The sequence below is a fragment of the Panthera uncia genome, chromosome B1, assembly GCF_023721935.1.
Source record: "Panthera uncia isolate 11264 chromosome B1, Puncia_PCG_1.0, whole genome shotgun sequence".
In the NCBI taxonomy this organism is placed as follows: domain Eukaryota; kingdom Metazoa; phylum Chordata; class Mammalia; order Carnivora; family Felidae; genus Panthera; species Panthera uncia.
The window spans coordinates 150,468,239-150,490,825 of record NC_064811.1 but is presented as its reverse complement, the minus strand read 5'-3'; the positions used below and the strand labels follow the sequence as shown (position 1 = coordinate 150,490,825).

At 42.0% G+C, this 22,587-nt stretch overlaps 2 protein-coding genes across 2 annotated transcripts in view; both read right to left on the bottom strand.

Annotated features, from left to right (window-relative positions):
• Positions 1-637: 637 nt before the first annotated feature.
• On the bottom strand, positions 638-13,377 carry LOC125923248 (serine protease 52-like). Its single transcript, XM_049631398.1, has 5 exons — positions 13,199-13,377; positions 6,902-7,097; positions 5,844-6,097; positions 4,379-4,521; positions 638-964 (listed from the first exon to the last, which is right to left on the bottom strand). The coding sequence occupies exons 1-5, from the start codon at positions 13,278-13,280 to the stop codon at positions 692-694; spliced, it is 948 nt and encodes a 315-aa protein (XP_049487355.1). The 5' UTR covers positions 13,281-13,377; the 3' UTR covers positions 638-691.
• Positions 13,378-17,103: 3,726 nt separating this feature from the next.
• Positions 17,104-22,587, bottom strand: part of PRSS51 (serine protease 51) — a 48,076-nt gene continuing 42,592 nt past the window's right edge. The window contains exons 6-7 of the transcript XR_007457969.1: positions 17,688-17,789; positions 17,104-17,219 (exon numbers count right to left, since the gene is read on the bottom strand). The gene's annotated coding sequence lies outside the window, so the exon portion shown is untranslated. The remainder of the gene's footprint in view (positions 17,220-17,687; positions 17,790-22,587) is intronic.

Sequence of the window (22,587 nt, the reverse complement as noted above, 5' to 3'; positions counted from 1 at the left end):
GTGACAGGATCTTTCTGAAGACCAAATCTGTAGATCTCAGGGATTAGCTACAAATGAAAGGAGAGAAAAGAGTTGGAATGTTCCTTATTTCTAGAGCAAAAAAAAAAAAAAATGGGGAGCTGTCTACTCCTTTTGGAAAATGAAAGAATCTGTGGAAGGATACCTGTTTGTAGGAGAGAGAAGAATAGAATTTATGTTTCAGAGACCCTTGGCATGCCCCTTTCCATGCAAAGGTGCTGCATCCAAACTTCTGAAGAGGCCTCAAGCTGAAATTGGTAAACTGCCTCCAAGTTCCAGGGGAATAATAGGCCATGTAGTAGATCCCAGGTACACTGTAAGCACTCCTATAGGTATATGACTATTTCAAGAACAACTAATAGTATGAGAACCCTCTGGACCCCACCCTTGACCTTACTCCACAAACTGAGGACACTTGTTTTTTTAATTTTTTTTATTTTAAGGTTATGTATTTATTTGGAAAGAGAGAGAGAGAGCATGAGTGGGGTAGAGGCAGAGAGAGGGAAGACAGAGAATCCCAAGCAGGTTCCATGCTATCAGCACAGAACCCAATGCAGGGCTCAAACTCACCAAATGTGAGATCATGACCTGGGCCAAAATCAAGAGTCAGACGCTTAAGAAACTGAGCCACCCAAGTGCCCTGAGGACACTTGGTTTTGAGGCAATACAGTGTTTAATCACGGGGTAGTAGAAGTATCACAAAATACAGTAACAAGATGGCCCAAGGTGAGAGAAGCAAACTGTACCCGGAGTCTGGCTCATGCACATAGGGCTTTCCTGACATCGCGGTCTCTGTGTCAATCCATGACAGATAATTAGACACCTTCGTGTACACTCCAGGCAGTTTCTTCCGGCCACAGCCCACTCCCCAGCTGACAATGCCTAGTTGGTACCATATGCTTTGGTGGTTGTTTTTCTGGCAAACCAGAGGACTCCCACTGTCACCCTATGAGAGAAAAGTTGTTTGGGAGTGGAAGGGACAGTAGCGAATAACTTCTATAGCCTATTGAGGTGTGGGCAACTGGCATAAAGCAAAAAGCACTTATGGTCTTTTGACAAGGGAACAGTTTACACTATCCAGCCACATGACTATGCTTCCCAGCTGCATGACTGTCAAAGTTGCAAACAATTTGATCAAAAGCAATGGTAATGAATGACAATTTTATTTACAAAAATCAGTATCCATCATCATCATTATCATCTAGTCATATGGGTTCATTTTGATGTACCAAGAACTGGTTTTCTAATCCATTTTGCCTCTAAGCACTTTTGTTGTTTTTCAGAATTCTTCCAATTTCCCCCATACCTTTTTACTTTACATCTATTTTCAGCCAACCCATTTTGGTTTTTCTGTATTGTTCATAATAGCAAAAAGTAAAAAACAAACACAAAAGTCTATTGTGCCTCATAATAGATCATTGGTTGAAGACAGCAGGCAAGTAAACTGATATATATAAAACACATATGATATAAAATGTGGTTCAAAGCATTACATTTTAAACAATTTACAAATTTTAAAATGTCACAAAAAAGATTGCCAAATAAGCACAAGTAAGGGGAACAGACATCATTGACATGAAACTTGAAGAATACATAATCTTTCAATGCCTTCAAATCTTTGGGTCCATTTTTTAAATTTAAACTTTTATTGTTTAAATATAGTTGACATACAATGTCATATTAGTTTCAGGTGCACACCATAGTGATTCGATGATTATATGTGTTACACAATGCTGTGATAAGTGTAGTTACCCTCTGTCACCATTTAACGTTATTGCAGCACTATTCACTATATTCCCTATGCTATACTTTCCATCTCTGTGACTTATTAAATTCTACTGAAAATTATGTATCTTCATCTAAAAAATTAGAAATCTCAGGTATGGAAGAAGAACATGAAGAATAGTCATAATTATACAAATAAATAAATTTATATATAAACACACACGTATGATTGTGTATAAAAAGAATATTTCAGGAGGTGCCTGGGTGGTTGAGTCAGTTAAACATCCAACTTTGGCTCAGATCATGTTTCATGGTTCATGAGTTCAAGCCTTGTGTCAGGCTCTGTGCTGACAGCTCAGATTGTAGCTCCTACTTTGGATTCTGTGTCTCCCTCTCTCTCTGTCCCTTCCCACTTGCACTCTCCCTCCCTCTCTCTCTCTTTCTCTAAAAAATAAATTAACATTGAAACATATAAAAATAATATTTCAGGAAAGAAGGCAACACTGTAAAAATGGTTTCTCTGGAGAGCGAACAGGAGAACAAGTTTAAGATGTAAACTTCCTCTTCACTGTACTTCCAATTTGTACAATTCCAAATGAGTTAAATAAACATTTCTCATTCCAGCCATACAGAGGCAACCCCTTAGTCAAATATAATTTTCCACATCCTTGAATATGCAAATATGAATACATCATTATTATTTTACAGAATAGGTTTGGGTGGCACATATTGTTTCACAGCTTACAAAGATTTATTTTTGAAAATGTTAAGTGACACCCCAAATGTTGAAAAGAAGCACCATTCAACAATATGCCAAAAGTCCAAATCCAAAACAAAAAAAATGATATGGGTTTATTTGATTTTTTAAACCAGATTGTTATCATGAACAAATTGCTGTGCCCATCAACTTACTTTGAACCAAACTGTTCTTTACCAAATTCCTTGAAGTCATTGCTAAGTCCCATGACCTATCGCTAAAATAAAGAATTATAATCCCTTCTGTGGATATGAGGGGATCTATGTGAAAGATGTCAGGCAGAACAGCAATACAGTTAAGATCGTAAATTTCTGGAGCCAAACAGATCTTGATTGAAACTCCAGGGAGAAAATTTAGCTGAGGGAATGTGAAAATTTTCTTCAGCATTTTAAGGCTCAGCTTTTATGCTGGTGATAATAGCTATCTTTCCTGCAATACAGCTGTATGTATGGGAGGAAATGACAGCTGTGAAGCCCTGTGCACCATGATGTATGGCAACCCTGTACTCAATGGTAGCTCCTTGCATTTCTGTGGCCATTGAACCAGCCAAATCTGTGCATGACCAGGCTGGGCTGCTAGATTTGGTGTCCTGTTTCCACTGGAAACCAAAAGATGGCTTCAATCTCAGAAGACAGTGTGCCTTCATTAGAATTTTGAGTCTGACATTTAACTTGTTCCTGTGTCCTCTGCAAGGCTGTCAGCTTCCCTGATCCTCAGTTTCCCCATCTGAAATAGGCCTGCCTCCTACGGCTACTTTGCAACCCTTTCGTGTATTTGTGGAAGCGGTTAATGTGCTACTAAGCACTGAACATACATAAGAAATGGTGATGGAGAGGGGTGCCTGGGTAGTTCAGTAGGTTAAGTGTCCAACTTCGGCTCAGGTCATGACTTCGGCTCAGGTCATGATCTCACGGTTCATGGGTTCGAGCCCCACATCGGGCTCTGTGCTGACAGCTCGGAGCCTGGACCCTGCTTTGGAGTTTGTGTCTCCCTCTTGCTACGCTCCTCCCCCACTCACACTGTGTGTCTCTCTCTCTCAAAAATAAAGATTAAAAAAAATTTAAAGAGATGGTGATGAAGAAAATTATATTTATAACATTTAGTATGACCATCTTCTGCTCTGCATCATTTTAAGTGCTTTTGTGCATTGACTCACTTAAGTTTCACACTAGTCCTAAAAGGTAGAAACTCTTAATATTCCATTTTGCAGATGAATAAATCTGAAAAAGCACAGGCACAGAGGGAAGTCACAAGCAATAAGTAGAGGAGCTGAGAGGGGGGAACTAGGGGACCCTCCACCCCTAATCACTATCCCACAGAGTCTCCCTTTGGTTACAGAGCATCTGTACAGGGCTGAATAGCATCCCTCCCAAATTTATGTCCATATGGAACGTCAGAATGTGAGCTTATTTGGAAATAGGGCTTTTGCAAATGTAATTAGTTAAATTAAGATGAAGTTCTACTGGATTATGGTGGGTCCTAATCCGAAAACTGAAATCCTTATAAGAAAACAAGAGATACACATACAAGGGAGAAGTCCATGTGAAGATGGGGGTAGTAACTGGAATGATGCACCTGCAAGCTAAGGAATGCCCCTGATTGCTGGAAACTACCAGAAGCAAGAAGAGGCAAAGAAATATCCTTCCCTAGAGCCTCCAGGGGGAATATGACTCTACCAATGCCTTGATTTTGGAACTCCAGCTTCCAAAACTGTGAGACAGTATATTTCTATTGTTTGAATCCACCCTGTTTGTGGTAATTTGTTATGGTAGCTTTAGGAAACTCATCCAGAAGAGGAAGAGGGGAGCCAATTATCCTGAAAATATTGGCCAGCCCTCTGTAGCGACCCTTCTCCAAGCAAGGGACAAGCTTCATTACCTGGCAGGCGTCCTTCCCACCTTGAGGGCTCCCAGCACACAGCATGTTCCTGGTGAGTATAGGCACTTTATGGGAGCATGTCTCCCATTTGACCAGCTTGATGTTGACTTTTTGCAGCTGTGAAGTCATATCTTGCATAGGAACTGACACAAAGAAGAAGCAGATGGGGAAAGGACCCTGAGCTCAAAGTGGTCCCTTTGGGTTGAGGTCAAACAGCCACCCACCATCATGTCTTTTCAGCTCAATGGTAAAGGAGCTACTGTGTGACCCAGAGAACTACCCAGATATGGAATTAGTGAGGAGAGAATTGAGAGGCATTCAGGAGACTCTCAAGCTTATCTTCTCTGAATCTAGAGCTCCTCACAGCTGGGTCTTTATTGGATCTCAGCCTGAGTGCCCTCTTCTGCAGAAAGTGCCAACTCCAGGTACAGTCCTAAAAAGGTATTTCATTTAAATCCATAAGCACGTAAAGAGGACCCATTATGACAAATTCTGTCCAGGGGTCTATGGATCATAAAGATGGATTTGAATCATGTCAGGGCCTTCAACATGGAAGAGATGAACCTAACACCTAGAATGTTCACACCCTGAAGATGAGGACATTTCCCTTTTTGTATATTGCTGAATTCCCAGAGCCTAGAACACTGCCTGGGTCATAGAAGAGGTTCAATGAATATGTGCTGAATAAAGCATGAAGAACTCTAAGAAGGTGGCCTTTTTTGAATTTCATGGAAAGCTTCCAAGGGTAATTCCCAATGAGGAATTCTAAAACAGCTCCAAGCTTTGGGACCATGTGGGAATCAGTGTACTGCCATCTGTGTGCCTACTTAGAAGAATGGCGCTAAGATTTTTCTTCTGTTCTTTTGATTTTGGACACATTTACCAAGAATAATGACAAAAGGGCACCATTTTATGGGTTGGCAGGGCAAAGTGGTGGGAGTAGGTTACAGATTAACTCTATAAGAACAAATTTATATTCATTTTATCCCCTTCTTCTTGGCCTGGATCTGTGGTTTTCAAATATTTGGGCCAGCAAGCACTTTTCACAGGGGAGCAGAACTGACACCATCAACCAGAACAGAATTGCTCTGCTGACATTAGTGTGGACTTCTTGCAGCCTAGTCAATTTTGCCACCCCTTTGCCCATTAATATGTTCCTCAAAATTCTCCCAAGTCATCCTTGGATTCTGAACACTTCTCCCTGGGTTATTACTGAGGCCCTGTTTAGGGTTTGTGGTCTATAATATGACATAAAACTTGGTATAGGAGCCCAGGAAGGCCAAGGAAAGATGATTCACATGTTGACGGAGGAGAAGGTTCATCATGGGTTCTTAAATGAGAAACTGAAGTTTCCGAATCCACCAGACAGACTTCCCAGAGCTAGAAGAGCCTCCAGAGTTTTCTTTCTCATTGCCTACATCAACCAGAGTGCCAACTCCCATTGGGTTGGGCTATAGTAACTCACTGGTAATGCCCCATCCAGTCACCCAGCAGTTTCTCCATTTCTGTATGTCATTAACCTCTGACAGGCAGATGGGTACTTCCTTGACACCCAATTTAAATGGAGATTTGAGTAAGAGCAAAGCAATGTCATTATCCAAGAACCAGCTGTCAAAATAAGGGTGAATAATTGACTTGTCCACTTTCATCCTTGTCAAGTTCTTGGTATCAATGTTTCTTTCACCATGTATAATCTCCAAGCCAGATTTTATCTCAAAACAAAAGAAGGAGAAAAAAAGGTAAGTTATGGAAGGGCAAAAAAAGGTGAGCCTTAAAAGAAAATAATTCCACCAATGCAAGGCTGTGATCCTGAGAGCTGGAGGGGTGGAGGCAGCCGGAGCCATGTACTTGGGCCCTGACCAGGCAAAAGAAGACTGACTTGAGCTCCATTCTTGCACTGTTGCCAACCAGCTTTTGACTTGATGGCTTCTTGGGCAACTTCACTTGTAGATTTTATTAACAAATATCTGGAAGTCATACTATGCACAAGTAATTGAGGAACTTGATCTTTATTTGCAAGAAGGGGTAAACTAGCTATTAACAAACATCTGGGAAATTTCTCAAACATATTGATGTATAGACTTAAGGTAAGACAGTGTCTCAGGAGCTTCTGTCATGCAAACAGGCCTGGTGCCCTGCCCTTGGGGACCAATCCTTTCTAGGATTCTCTGACTCTGTGGTTATTGTTAGCCTACTTTCTCCCAAGTGGCATAAAATGCTTAGGAAAGTACTTTCCAGAGTTTTGGATCAGAACAACGTGCACTTGACAAGATGCTAGGAAGTCCAAGGAATATCTGTTCTGCCATTTGAGTCTCACACAATAAGGTGTAGAATATCCTAGGAGGAAATCAGTGTCTATCCCACCTGAAAAGTGTGATATTCAACCACACAGGCATATATTTAGCCTCCTGGTATTTTGTTCTGTAACTGACAAACCTGGATGGAGGTTCCAGGAGAATAATGAGCATGTAAGGATAAGTATTCTACCACATTGGTTAAAAAAAACCTGTTGGCAATACTTACTTATTTCTGTTTATGAAGCAATGGGCTGCGGTTAAAATCCACCACTCGCTGAGGATTGATCCTCCACAAAGATGTCTCCCTTGGTAAAGAATCCTCACCTGCCATGGAAAATCTATTATGTCTGCAGATACGCCACCTGTGATTTCCAAAATTTCTGACTTCTCAGGTTTGGTACTTGTTCTTTGGCCACATGTCCCTAAAAGCAGTAAGAAGGAAGAGGGACAAGAGATCTAGGGCCCGTCAAAGTTGGTTGGTTTAGAAGAAATGTGAGTACAATGGCCCCTTCTTCTTGCCTCCCCAACACACAGTTAGCAATGGCTTAGCCAAGTTAACATCAGATGGGAGATTCATCAAACAAAAATTATGCCTACCAAAGGCATTGCAATTATAATAATGTGCTTATGGGAAGCAATGGCTGTTTCCTTCATTGTAGCATTGATTTTTGGAAGGGTCTCCCTCTGAGGGCTTGTGAGGAGGGAGACACAATCACAGACCTTGGGCCTGAATCTTGCTATTGCATCTCAGTAAGGAAGCCCAGACAGAAACATTCGTTTATTCAAACTTAGGCCTCAGCATCCTCTGAAAAGTAGGGCATTGGTGTGGTATCTTGGCATAGACCATAAAATCCTTCTCCTCAGCTCTAGACTCATATTTTCATGGCTTCTATACCTTGATGACATGGACACCAGAAATTCTACAGGCAAAGGGAAACTGATTAGCCCTTCCCTTCCTAACTGATTGCTCTCTTGCATTTCTTACTGTGATTAGTGGCACCATTTTTCACGTGCTTCTAATTCTAAGGATTCCAACTGAACCTAGAAAGGAATAAAAATTTTGGCATTTCCTATGTGATAGGATTGTTTTGACATCATTTGGTGTTTTTCAAATGTCATTTGAGTAATGAGAAAAGTAAATATAAAATCTAAACTGTTGAGCACTTACTATTTGCCAGGCACCATTCTATTTTGCCTGAAACAATTTAATTTAACACGAACTCCATGAGATAACTGAAATTATTCTTGCCCCATTTTAAAGGTGAGACAATAAAGGCAAGTGTAAGGGTTAGCACATCTGGCCAAGACCCAACAGCTAATATATAACTGAGCTAAGATTTGAACCGAGGCACTATGGCTCCAAAGTCTGTTTTCATTACTATTAGGCAAACTGCCTTCAAAGTATTAACCATGCTTATGCATGGGGAGAAAAGACAGTGACATTCAAAAATTTCCCCAGACAAGTATAATATGAAAGGTTATTCACATTATGAATTTAAAACCATCTCCACACCACACATCACTACCATCCATATGTTACCATCACCAAACATCACCATAACCATACAACCCTGCCACCATACAACCCCACCACTACATATCCCCATCACATGTCCCCACATCACAGGTCACCACACCACACAACCCCACCACCACACAACCTGGCCATCACACAGCACACCATACAACCCCACCACCACATGTCCCCTGTCCCTCTCTTCATACTGCTCATTACCACAACCAGTGCACATCACCACTGTTGCCAATCACCACCACCGCCACTGCTTATCTCTGCCTTTGGGTTTCTCTCCTCCAACTTTCCTGGCCCTTCAGCTCCCCAGAAGAGCCCTGCTCCTTCCTATCTCAGGCTTTTCTCAATTCCTCTGCCAGAAAGACAGGCTACTCTCTCATCTGTCTTGCTCCTCTTTGCCTATTTAATTCCTGTGTGTCCCTCACATTTTAACTCAGTTATAATGTCCTTTTAGAAATCTTTCTTGCCTTTCAAGATTACATAAACTACCCTCAGTATAGCTTTCTTTTCTGACACTCTCCCTTCCACACAGAACACTAACAACAGAAATAAAACATTTGTGAAACTTTCATCTAGATCTAAAGCCTAATTATCTATTCTTCTTGCTCACAGCTTTCATGGTATGTCTATATTTCAACAAAACCTATGCTCAATTATTCGAGAATATTATTTGGCTAAAATAATGGTATGTAGTTTGATGATTGCTAAGGTGAACATCAAACAGGTTGAGACACTATTTCTAAAGCATTGATCTTCAATTCTGTATGCACCTGCAAGGGAAGCTTTCTGGAGTACATGGAGAGAAGGTTTTACCTGGAGAGCTAAGTCTGATTGGTGGACAATAACTACCAATCTGCAGTACTCTATGTAAAACAAGTCTAAAGGTGCAGCTAAGCTCAATGGAAAAGAGGTCTATGACCTATCAATAGTTTTTGCTGAAGGTCTGAGAGCGTCGGATTGGCAGTAGGATACCAAACCAGGCTAGCATTAATAGATACCTTTAAAATTTAAATGGGCAAAAAATCATCTTAAACTTGGGGGAGAAAGTGCACAAAAATGCATGGCGTGAAACTGAGAAAGAACCAATATTAAAGATTACAGAATTGAGATTGAAAATTATCTGGCTAGATCTGAATACTGGACATGAACCATCAATATCAAACTCAATGAAGAATAGATATAAAGAAAGTATTACAAACCCAAATAGAAAAATAATAGATCCAAATCTCTAGATTGTGAAGGGAGACTTGGCTTGGAAGTTTTCATAAGAACATATCAACCGTAAGATGCTGACAACATGATACAACTGCTAAGCTCTCTATCTCATAGATGATAGCATTTGGATGGTTGTTAGTCTGGGGCCACAAGGTGCAAGAATGACATTAACAAATGGAGTATATACAGAGGTGTGTGGCCAACATATTGAGAAGCCTTAGAAGGAACATAAAAAGAAAGAAGACTCAGATGGGCCTTCAGACTCTTGCAGGGTTTTCTTAAAGATGAGGCATTAGACTTGTTCAGATGCAGCATCAGTGGGTGGAAACAACAGGGTGGTTTAAAAAATCTTACAGAAGTAGAAAAATTCCTCCATATTGTTATATTCTACTTTGTTGGTAATTATGCAGATTTGAGGCTGACAAGGACCATCTGAGACCTGTGGATGTGAAATTCAGGAGAGCCCCTGGGAGCCCAATTGCATATTCTTTGTATTGGATATTTGTAAATTCTTTAATATAAAAATGAACTTTGTGGAATTTCTCTATAGTGAAACAGGCTACCTGTAGACTGTACTTGTTGTGATGAGCACTGAGTGTTGTATGGAAATGTTGAATTACTATATTTTTTGTACACCTGAAACTAATATTACATTGTATGTTAAGTAACTGGAATTTAAATAAAAACTTAAAAAAATAAAATGAGAAGATTCAATAAAATTATCTCTAGGATTCTTTCCAGTTCTAAAACACTGTACTTTTATAGTTTAAAATGGTGACAGGGAAATACTTTTACTTGAATTACATTAGGTAAAAATGTCATCTTTACTTAAATTCTTCTAAACCATACATTTTAGCCATCTTATTCTTAATTTTTCCTTAATATATTATTTCGGTTACATTTTAAATGCTTTATTGATATTGATGTCAGGCTGACATTGGTCATGCAAACTGAAATATCAGTGTAATTACATGATAAGTCTCAGGCAAATGCAGAAATTTTCCCATATTTTCATATGCTAATGGCTCAACTTTGTTGAAAATTACCTAGAATTCAGACTGACTTGGAAAATAGGAGACCTGTGGTTGTGAATTTTAGGAAAGTCCCTGGGATCCCAAGTAATTGATATTTTTTGTTGATAAAGAACTAAATGAATTTTGGGGTCTGTCAGCACCACAGAGCAAAATTCCTGGTGGGGATATTCAGAAATATATCCTTGCAAGTCCCACCTGAATGAAATCACTTTAGATCCTAGATTTTTCCCACATGACTGGTTGATCCAGACCCAGAGATGTGACCAAACAGACTAAGATAAGAAAGTTTCATTTTAGCTTTTTACTCCAGTGTTTTCTCTCTGCCTGTACTATCAGGGTATCTCAAAAATAGTCTTTCTCCCTAAAGATTCCATTGATATGTTGTTGACTATGAGAGAAAGAGAATTACTGGAGAGACAGAACTCATCAGCATAAAGCACTGTGTTCTTAGCATGAAAAGTTCCTGGCTCTGTCCAAGCTGGCAGAGCACCTGGTGCAGAGGGATGGAGGTAGGGTTTTGGAGTCAGAAGTTCTGAGTTGGCTTCATTGTTTGCTGGCTGTGTGACTTACAGCTACTGATTTAACATCTCTAAGCTTCAATGTTCTCATCTTTAATACAAAGGTAAGTATTAACATAGCCTGCTGCTGTGTTAATGTAACATTTCATGTAACATTGATTTAGAGGGATGGCATTTGGCATCATTCCACTCTGGGTCAAGGAGAAAGAGTTCTGCATTTTGCCCAAGATGCTTAATCAAATCTGGGGTCACCTCTTTTGCTGAATCCTCCTGTCCTTCCAAAACCCAAGGCTTAATCTTCAAACCACTTATCTTTTTTTGCACTTTAGCTAGAGTATCTTCTCCCAGCCATAACTTCAAATATCATCTTTATCCAGAATATCTCACATTTGACCCCTCAGACCTCTCCACTGAGCCCTCAACTCTTTTAACCAACTGTCCTACTCAATGTCTCATAAGAATATCTAAGAGACATCTTAAACTTGATGTGGCCCAAACTGAAATACTGACTTACCTCACCCCTGTCCAAATCTGCTTTCCCATAAGCCATCCACAGTTCAGTAAAAAGTACCTATATGCATCCATTTGCTTAGATGAGAATATCATCTAGCAGCTATCCTTGACCTCTTCTTTGTCTTCTGACATCCAATGCATCAGCCAGTCCATTCAGGACTACCAAAAGATATCCAGAAACCAATCATTTCCCTTCATGCCTGCCACTATAAACCAATCCAGGCCATCATCCCCTCATGCTCACTAACCCAAGGCCTGCCCCTGCACACTCTATCCTCTGCAGCAGACAGTGTCTCTTCCTTAAGTACCTCTCATTTCTAACTTTCCTGTATAGACTCTCTGATGACTTCCCATTGTAACCAGAATAAAATCCAAAGTCCTTACTCTGCCTTTATGAGGCTTAGCATGATCTGGGCCCCACCAACCCCTCTGAACCCATCTCTCTTCAGTGCCCCCTTCCCATTCACTTTGCCCCAGTTACACGGGTCTGTGTGCCTTCAAAACATACTGAGTTCATTCACTGCACAGGGCCTTTGCACTTGCTGTTACATCTGCTTGGAAATATGTCTCCTTCTCATCAGATGGGTCTTGACCCAAATCTTATCATCTCAGGAAGGCTTTCTGTGACCACTAGAACAATCTCAACAACCACCAGAGGCCTTCCATCATATAAGCCTATTTTCATGCTTCATACCATTTAGCAGGAACTAAAATTAACTTACTTATTTACTCATTTTATATGTTTAATATGTCCTTCTCCACACTACATAGTAAAACTGCAGGAAGGAAGGAAACAAGTATGTCATTCTCTGTTATAAACTGAGCTCCTGGGGGCACCTGGGTGGCTCAGGCAGTTAAGTGTCCAACTTCGGCTCAGGTCATGATCTCACTGTCTGTGAGTTCAAGCCCCATGTCAGGCTCTGTGCTGACAGCTCGGAGCCTGGAGCCTGTTTCAGATTCTGTGTCTCCCTCTCTCTTCCCCTTCCCCACTCATGCTCTCTCTCTCTCTCTCTCTCTCTCTCTCTGTCAAAAATAAATAAACATTAAAAAAATTAAACTGAACTCCTAAAACAACTCCTGGCACATGGTAGAGGTTTAATATTTGTCAGCCAACAACTGACTGAACAGAACACAAGTCTCCAGAAATTCTCAGGACCCAGAGAGATGAATCCATAGTAGCTATTAATACACTGCCTTTGCTATAGTTATATCATGGTACTGTTTTGCATTAAGCAAGTTAGGCTCCACATGATGCTTTAGAATGCTTTCAAAGAGAAAGCAACCTGACTTGTGGTCTTAAAGGTGCAGGATTTGGCTAGCTGGTATCTCCAGCTTGATGGCTGGTTACCCCTCTCAAAGGGTTTTCTTACATTAACCATTCACTATGGAAAACTCTGGGACCTAATGTAGACATAAAATATGCACACGCGTGTGCGCACACACACACACACACTCACCAGGCTCCTCCACATGTAACTTTAAAGTTGAAGGTGTTCTGGGAGCAATGATCTGAAAGTTTGGTCCAGGTGCCCCCTGCACCTAAGGGGCTTATTAAAAGTGCAGTTCCCTGGATCCCACCCAGAATTGTGGAACCAGCATCCTAGAACTTGACCTTTCGAACAAGTTGCCCAGGTGATTCTCTTGCCCCCACCCCCACCAAAGTGTAAGGGTCCTGGTGAGGCACAGACACAAGAACACCATGAGAAACCTACATGCTGGGGAGCTGTGTGCCCGGGGAAGCAGCAGGTTGACCAGCAGCAGAAGTACTGCTCTTCCATCCCTCCATCCTGTCATCAGCACTGGTCTTTACTCAAGCCAATGGAAAGCCTTCAAGTGATACTGTGCCTATTCAGTTCAGAGGGATTGAGTCTGGGCTTTGCTCTCTGTGCCTGCTATCTGACAGCCCAACCTGACCATTGAGGTCACAATTGAGCACCGGGTAGAACAGTCATGGTCCAGACAAGGCAACCAAGTGGCATCATGCATCCAGGACCTGATGATTTCTGTGAGCCACTTCTCTGGGATGTGGACGTCAGTGTGGAACTGGGGGCCAGAGGCAGGATAGTGGGAGAACTTCACACCAGTTGGGCTCCTGCAAGTTGAGGCATCTCAGATTCTCTCAGATCCACTAATGCATCAGGACAGGAGAGCTAAAGGCACTCCCCAGGAGAAAGGATTCAAGGCTTCTGGTCCAAATAGCCCAGATGATACAGCAGAGTAACGATAACTAAAGGACTCCTAAAGAAGAGAGCTCACATTACCAGTGGGACCTTAGGGGAGCTACTGAACTTTGAGCCTCAGATTACTCCTCTGAAAAATGGAGATAATAATGCATTGTTATATTGTTGGGAGGATTAATGAGATAATGTGTGTATCCTGGCACTGGGCTTGGCAAACACCAAGCTCATGGTTTTAATTCTCTACTAATTTCATCTCTACTACTGTCATCTCTACTAATTGCATCTCTACTGGCTTCCAGCAAAGGGAGGAACATTAACCAGCAGTGTCTATAAGCAAGACATGCATAAAGTGCAGATCCATGCATAGATCAGCTGCAGGGTGGTTTTTGTTGATGCAGTCTATTCATTTGTTCAGTAGGTTAGCTAGCACTTTATGGGACACGTTCCACATGCCAGGCTTAGAGGATGATGCGAAAATGAACATTATTTGTTCTGTCTCGTAGAAACACATTCCCAACTGGGAGAGACCTGTGACCAAAGACAACAACACAGTGGAGTAAGTGTATCACCGTGAGCTATGGAGGGGCACCCAACCCAGTCTGGGAGAAGCATGTGTATGTGGTGGGCGGGAGAAAGAGGTTATTAGGGAAGATTCTCTAGACGAAATAGGCTCTGTCTGGGCCAAGTCAATCTACAAAGAGAAACGGTTTTAGAGAAGGGCAGAGAGGCATTTGTTATGGATAGAATGTGTCCTTCAAAAATTCTTCTTTTGAAGTCCTAAACCTTAGTACCTCAGATTGTGCCTTTATTTGGAAATAGGGTCATTGCAGATACACTTAGTTAAGATGATGTCTTCCTGGAGCAGGGTTGGCCCCTAATGCAATATGACTGGTGTCCTTATGAAAAGGAAAAATTTGGATACAGAGAGAGAGAGAGAGAGAGAGAGGGAGGAAGGGAGGGAGGGAGGGAGAATGCCACATGAAGATTGGATTTAGACTGCCACAATTCAAGGAACTACTGCCTCCAAGGGAGTATGGCCTCCTGATACCTTGATTTTGGACTTCTGGCCTCTAGAGCTCCAGAACAATTTCTGTTGTTCTAAACCACCCAGTTTGTGGTACTTTTTTATGGCAGTCCTAGGAAAGTAATGATGGCATTCTACATGGGCAGAAAACATTTGCAAACATATGAAGGTGTGTGGGACCTATAGGAACTTTTAAGTCAAAACATATATAATTGCTGTTTTTCTAGCTCCAAAATATTGGCAATTTCAAAAGGTCCAAACTAAAATATTGAGTTGGAATAATGTACAAGTTTAAGCAGGAGACAGAGGTTAATTTATTGAACAAAGCTCAAATCTAAATCAGCAGCCACTGAATAATTCTCATGAGTGATCACCATGGATGTGACAGGTATGTGGGGGACAGCATTATTCCTAAAGACCTGCAAGGCAGCGATAGAGATAAACATTTTCCAAAATTCTATACATAATGGATTTTCATTTCAGGGGAAGTGACTATGGGGACAGTTCTTTTCCTAGCTGTTTTGAGGCTTTAAAATTTATCTTTAAAACTCTTGGAAATATCCTGTCAGAATAAGCAAATGGCAGATGAAATATTAAGAAGTTAGTTCATGTTATTGTGTATAAACTTTTCACACAACAAGCATTTCCGATACTTCTCATAGCTGTAAGCAAAGCATCAGAATTCACCCACTTAGCTCATATTTTTCTATGCCAGGAAGGGGGCTGAAATGGGGAAGCTTCCTCATTGCTGTGCTTTGGAAAACAGCGTGAAGTTGAGTTTCACTAAGGCTGTAAATGCATACTTTGGGGACACTGGAAAGCATGTGTTCATATGAGGTGGAAGAGAGCAGAGATAAAGAATTTCCAGTGTCACTCACAATCCTGCCTAGCTTAACCACAATGCTTCCATGGCTGGCCCCAGAGTCCAGAATGGGAAACACAGCATATGCATTATCTTCATTCGGACCCTAAAGAATCCCCAAATCTCCCAGCACATCAATGAATGAATTCACACTTTTATCAAAACACCTTTGTTTTTTTTTTTTTTTAATTTTTTTTTTCAACGTTTTTTTTTTATTTATTTTTGGCACAGAGAGAGACAGAGCATGAACGGGGGAGGGGCAGAGAGAGAGGGAGACACAGAATCGGAAACAGGCTCCAGGCTCTGAGCCATCAGCCCAGAGCCTGACGCGGGGCTCGAACTCACGGACCGCGAGATCGTGACCTGGCTGAAGTCGGACACTTAGCCGACTGCGCCACCCAGGCGCCCCAATCAAAACACCTTTGTATGAAGACATGCGTCCACACTAAAATCTCACAATGTTTATAGTGACTTTATTCATAATTGCTAAAAACTGGTAACAACCTACATGTCCATCATTGGGTGAATGGATAAACAGTGGTACATCCAGACAAAAGCACTACTCATCAACCATGGCGGAACAAATATAGATACATGCAGCAACACGAATCTCAAATACATTATGCTAAGTGGAAAAGCAACTGCATTCGGTATGATGCCATTTAGATGGCATTCTAAAAAGACAAACAACAGGCACAAAGAATACATCAGTTGTTGCCAGGAGCTGAGGTTTGGGGAAGAGGATGGGTTCCCAGGAGCACGGGGAACATTTGGGGGGCGGGTAGGAAGTTTCTATGTCTGCATTGTGGTAATGATTACACAGACATTTGTATTTGTCTGGATTCTTAATTTAAAAAAATTTTTAGTGTTTATTTATTTTGAGAGAGAGACAGGGTGAAAGTAGGGTAGGGACAGAGAGAGAGGGAGACACTGAATCTGAAGCAGGCTCCAAGCTCTGAGCTGTCAGCATGTCAGATCATGACCTGAGCCGAAGTCTGATGTTTAACTGACTGAGCCACCCAGGCACCCAGGATTCTTCTTTTTCTTTTTAAGTTTTATTTCTTTATTTTGTGAGAGAAAGAGAGAGAGAGAGTCTGGGAAGGGCAGAGAGGGAGAGAATCTCAAGCAGGTTCTGTGCTGTCAGTGCAGAGCCCGATGTTGGGCTCGAACTCATGAACCACGAGATCTTGACCTGAGCTGAAATCAAGAGTCGCACACTCAGCCTACTGAGCCACCTAGGTGCCCCTGTATTTGTCAGGATTCTTAATACCATACACCTTAAAAAAGTGAAATTACTAAATAAATATAAATTATACTTTTAAATCAGACTTTTAAAAATGACTTTATACTTTGTACACTTCGAAAAGCCACTGGTGTGAACCACAAAAGACTTGCCCAGTTTGTTGAAAGCGTTTCTGCTGTGATCTCAAGGGCCAGCCCTGTGAGGGGAAATGATTTTTGTTAATACTGTATTAGTCTGTTCAGGCTGCCATAACAAAATGCCACAGACTGGGTGGCTTATGCAACAGAAATCTATTTTCTCACAGTTTTAGAGGCTAGAAGTCTGAGATCAAGGTGCCAGATTATTCTGTTCCTGGTGAGGGCCCTCTTCCTGGCTTGCACATGGCCAACTTCTCACAGTGTCCTCAGCTGGCATTCCTCAGTGACTGATTATGGAGAGAGGGAGAGATTCAGAGAGAGAAAAGGGAGAGAGCAGGAGCACATATTCCAGTGTCTCTTCTCATAAAAACACTAATACTGGGGCACCTGGGGTGCTCAGTTGGTTGAGCATTGACTTTGGCTGTCATGATCTCATGGTTCATGAGCTCGAGCCCTGCATCAGGCTCACTGCTGTCAGTGCAGAGCCTGCTTCATATCCTCTGCTCTCCTCCTCTCTTATACTCTCTCTCAAAAGCAAACATTTTAAAAAATACTAATCGTACCACATCAAGGCTCCACTCTTATTACCTCATTTAATCTTAATCACTTCTTTACTATTACTTGTAATTACTAGCCTTACTTAGTGGGACCCATCATCAAATAACAGCCACACTGGAGGCCAGGGTTCCAGCATATAAATTCTGAGCCCATAACACAGAGCAGACAGGACTCCAGTGCCCCCAAGGCCACAGTACCCATTGGGGTTCTTGCTCAGGTACTGCTGGTGGTAATCCTCCCTGTAGTTTGTACCTCCTGGATGTCAGTAGTGATCAGCCATAGCCATGCTCTGAAAGAACCTGTAGAGAGAAAGACACCATGAGGACCGGATGCCAGGCAGAGAGGGTCCCAAGGAGGGATGGGAGGCTGGGCTGTGAGGGAGGCAGGCACATGTGGCTTGGGGTGTGCAGTGGGTCCTTGCAAGCCTGTAACCTGTGGCTTCCCAGCTGGGTTATTCTGGGCACGCTTTCACTGGCCTGTGCCTCAGGTGACTGGGGTTTGAAATCTGGTTTCCTGACTCTAATTTGTGCACTCTACCCATCCCACCACTGCTGCCCCTGGTACATGCTAGGAGCCCTGGTTTGGAACCTGTCGGTCTATGTGAAAGGGACCCCAGTGCTTCTCAGAGTAAACAGCAGGGACATGGGGCTCTCTGGCTGCCCTGGGAAGAATGGGCATCCCTGAGGGCGGCAAAGCAGGGCTGCGGTTGGAGGGGATGAAAGGGCAGGGGCAGGATGAGGCGGGGAGGGCTACAGCCCAACTCAGTGCTGTCCCCTCTGCTGCCAGTTCTGAACAGGCCCCCTGCCCACTCACAACTGGAAGGAGGAACACTGACTCACTGTGGTTCTAGGGAGCATGGACTCTGTCAGGATGCCTTGGAGAGCACAGGCTTATGTGGGTCTCCAGACCCAGGAACCTGGGAGTGAGGTCAGGGGAGGACATGGCCTGAGGGCCTGTGTCGGCTCGTCCTCGCCCTCTGTGACCTACTTTAAGGCCTGGTGGCATCTGCTGCCAGGGGAAGAAACAGACACATAAACACAAGTGGGGGAGGAGAGCAGAGCTATTTGGGGCAGGAGACAGATTAAGAAATAGACATTGTTCCCCATGGATCTTAGCCTGTTTCCTTTCCCTTTTGGATTTCAGCTGTGCCCTGATTCTTTCTTGTTACAGGCTTCTTGGAGCATCTGGGCACAAGGTTAAAGAGACTCGACCCTGTTACGCTGACTCCCATTTTGGACAAGGGTGCACGGTGGGTCCTCAGACTTGTTTTTCCACGAGGAAAACTGCCTGTTTGCTGATAGCTCATTGGTATTTTGAAGGTTAAGTCCTTACATCTGTCAAAAAGGGTGGGTGAAGTCTTTGTGTTCTGCATCATTCCACTGCCAGACTTTCCACTGAGCATTGTAATAACTTTCTGAATTTCCTTCCAGCCCTCTGTTGGCTCTAAAACCACAGGCCAGCTATTAAGGGAGATAATCCTGAGCATATCAGTTAGGAAGAGTCCCAGAAGGAAACAGAACTCCACTCAGAAGGTTCAAATGAAGGTACTTAGTGTAGGAACTAAGAAAGAGTTATGGGCATCTTAAAGGACCCACATGTAGAAGGCGTTCAAGAGACAGGTAACAGCAGTGAGTCACAGGGGCAAGGAGAGAAGGTATACTTACTGGAATCCAGTGAGAACAGCAGGTGTGGAGGAGGGGCACAGAGCAGGAACTGAGTCAAGGAGGGTCTCTGCCACTGGCAACACAATGTCTCAATGGGAAGGGAGAGGGAGGAAATACCCCTAACCCTCTCACTTCCTGCCAGTATCTCCCATTGCTGAGGGCAAGCCAAGTGACTTTTACTATCCCAAGTGACTCAGTGCCTAGAAATCAGCCTACCAGGACCCAGGGAAGGACAGTCATTAGATCTGCAGTAGGGAAATGGGGTACAAATGGAAAATAACTATACAGAGTCATCTAGTGCTTTATCCCAGAAAGCAGAATCGAAAGCTATAAGGGCATTCTTATTTTAGGGCTCATAAAGATATCAAGCTGCTCATTAAGCTTTTTCATGTATAATATACTGTGCTCAGGACTTTGCCAGTGTTATATTATCTCATTGAACACTCATAGCAATTGTCTAAGGGAATTACTCTTCTTGCTTTCCACATTCAGTAGAGGATATGCCAGATATTGCATATTGATATTTAGCATCATCTCTGCCTTTCTAAACTCTCCCAAAAATTATAGAGGCTGAAACCTTGGGGTTACATGTCTGAGAACTCCAGTAGCTTTCAAATTTGGATCCTTAGCCAAATTTCAGGAGGCAGAAAACAGGGAGAAACCATAATTTTCTCATAGCAGCTGCGTACAGGCATGCAGATTTTAGCAGATGATAGTTGTGAGGTTTTTGCCATCATCTTTGGGTATCATCCTGAAAATTGTCGCTCTAATGCTGAAGAGAATAGTAAGATCATTGATTTGGGGGAACAGTAATTTCCCATGATTTTTGAAGTTTGCTAAGCTCTGGAAAGCAAGCAACTGTTTTTCCTGATGTTTGCACTCAAGCCCTTTTAATTGTTCTATAAACATCTATGTCTATGTCCTAAATCCCTTTCTGCTTGAGATAGTGTTTTCTGTTTTCCTCATAGAATCTTGACAGATGCAACATTTGGTACTCGAAGTGGTTCCAGGAAGTTCAGCTACAAAGATGGAAATCCAAGATGCATTGTCAAGGCCTGGTTTGATTTGAATGCAATAATGACCTCGTCACTAGCAGAAAATGGGATTCAGGAAGTCCATGGTATGCAATGTCAGAACAGTTTCTCAAGTCATTACTTGTTATTCCTGGAATCAGTTACCTATTCAAAGAGACCAAGTGAATTTTGTGATAGAATGCTCTGGTGGAAGAGAGAAGTGCAAGGGTTAGTGTAATGGAATCCAATGGATGGCTTACAGAAAAAAAAAAAATTGTCCTAAAAGAATCTCTTATCTATTGTATCAAAAATATGATCCAGAGTAAGTCCTGTAGGTGGCAGAATTACAATACAACTTGAATTCACAACTTTTTTAGATGCTCATGTGAAAAGTGATTAATTGGTAAAGAAGATGACCACAAAATTTGCCATGGGATATTTGGATGCATAAAGATAAATCAGTGTACTTTAAAACCCCAAATCCCACTGAGCATGCCTTTCTATCAGAGGCAGCACCTCCACGCTCTTCTGGGAAGGCCTTTTGAAGCTGGTAATGACTTAGCTGAAATAATTCTTTGTCCATGTAATGCTGATTCTCTACAACCCACTCCTACCACTTTTGGTCAGAACCAAAAGTAGAATCATCCCAGTAGACTTTACAGGGGATAAGTTCAAATCTGACCCAGCACATAGTATGCACTAAAAGAACTATGGGCTCCTGGGTGGCTCAGTCGGTGGTGACTTCAGTTCAGGACATGGTCTCATGGTTCGTGAGTTCAAGCCCCACGTCAGGTTCTGTGCTAACAGTTCAGAACCTGGAGCCTGTTTCTGTCTCCCTCTCTCTCTTCCAATCCCCTGCTCACATTCTGTCTCTCTCTCTCAAAATATTAAAAAAAAAAAACTGCAACATTCTGCTAATGTATATCTGTAGAAACCTGAGGATTATATGTGAGAATGGATTCTAAAGAGATTAGGAGAGGGATAAAGTAAAATGTTATTGGATCAAATTTACCAGTCTAGATGAACTTGAGAGAAATTCTATATTCAAATGAGTTAGCTGAAGCAGCTGGAATGGCTCTGGCTGTTTGGTTGGAAAACTAAAACCTTGGACAAATAATGGCCTGTATGAAGTGGATAATCCTTTGCAGAATATAAAAGAAAAAAAATTGAAAGCCTTGGATAGGAATACCAGAATGGATTTATTAAGTGTGACCTGATTAGCCATCCTCTAACTCTATCCCTTATATGAGTCCTGAGGATTCTGTGTTTAATTAGGCATTGAAAAATAATTCCCATGAGAAGCATCAGCATCTTCATAATACCTTGTTGTGACCATCATCTGCAGGCTGAAGATGCTGTGACACATGAACCATCTGGGGAAGATTGACTACACTTGGCCCCTTCTTCTGTGGAATAGGCAGCGATTTTTTATCATAGTAATAGAAATTTATTTTTGTATTTGGATGTACCCACCTTGACCACATATTTCTGCCACCCCATCACACATGACTTACTAAATGCTTAGTTATTCAGCATATGGTTTTCCATTTGGCATAACTTCTGACCAACTGGTTATAATGCAACAGAAGCGATGCCTGTGAGATTCACTGATCTTAACATGAATCCCACCACCCAGAAGCAGCATGCCTGCCAGAGCAGCAGAATGGCTTACTGAAGTTTCCACAAGTGAGCCTGCTGAGATCTAACAACGTATGAGGTTGGAGTGCTCTTTTACAAGGTATAGTATATATTAAAAACTAGTTTCAACAGATTGCACCAGTTCTCCTATGGCTAGAAAACATGAGTGTGTAAATCAAAGGATAAAAATGGGCCTGACTCCAATCACTAGCCACCTAATGATCCATTCAAAAAATGTACTTTGTTTCACACAACGTTGAGCTTTGAAGGCTTAGAAACCTTAGTTCTCAAAGGAGGAGTGCTTCTGCTTCCAGGGGACACAGTGGATCTATTGACCTGTGAATTGAGACTGCTACCTGGCTGTGTGGGGCTCTCCATGTCATTGAACCAAGAGACAAACAAAGAAAGAGTTAATGTGTAGACTGAAATGATCGACCCCGACTATCAAGAGATGAACTTTATTGCAAGTAGAGTTTAGACAAGGAGGAGTCTGTGAAATCCTTCAGAGATGCTCTTAGAATTTCATTATCCAAAAGGAGAAATGGAAAACTATAGCAACTCAATACCGGCAAAACCACCAAGAGCTCAGAAATGAAAATTTGGGTTACACCACCAAGCAAAGAACCACTATCAGCTGAGCTTCATTCAAGTTGGATGAAGGAATTCACACATACTGGCTATGGCCCAGGTTGTATACTCAAGAACTGTAGTAGCTGCCTAGATTTTCATATTTGTATATGCCTATTTCCCTTTTTTCGTTCCTTTTCCAGGTGTTGGTGATC

Bases quoted from the DNA above. Each gene is read 5' to 3' on its own strand.
- LOC125923248 (XM_049631398.1), bottom strand. From the start codon at position 13,280: ATGACAGGATGGAGGGATGGAAGAGCAGTACTTCTGCTGCTGGTCAAC. The intron at 7,098-13,198 runs GTAGGTTTCTCA...TACTGCTTTTAG, and splicing joins GGCACACAGCTCCCCAGCAT to GGACATGTGGCCAAAGAACA. The intron at 6,098-6,901 runs GTAAGTATTGCC...CTCCTTCTTTTG, and splicing joins TGCTTCATAAACAGAAATAA to TTTTGAGATAAAATCTGGCT.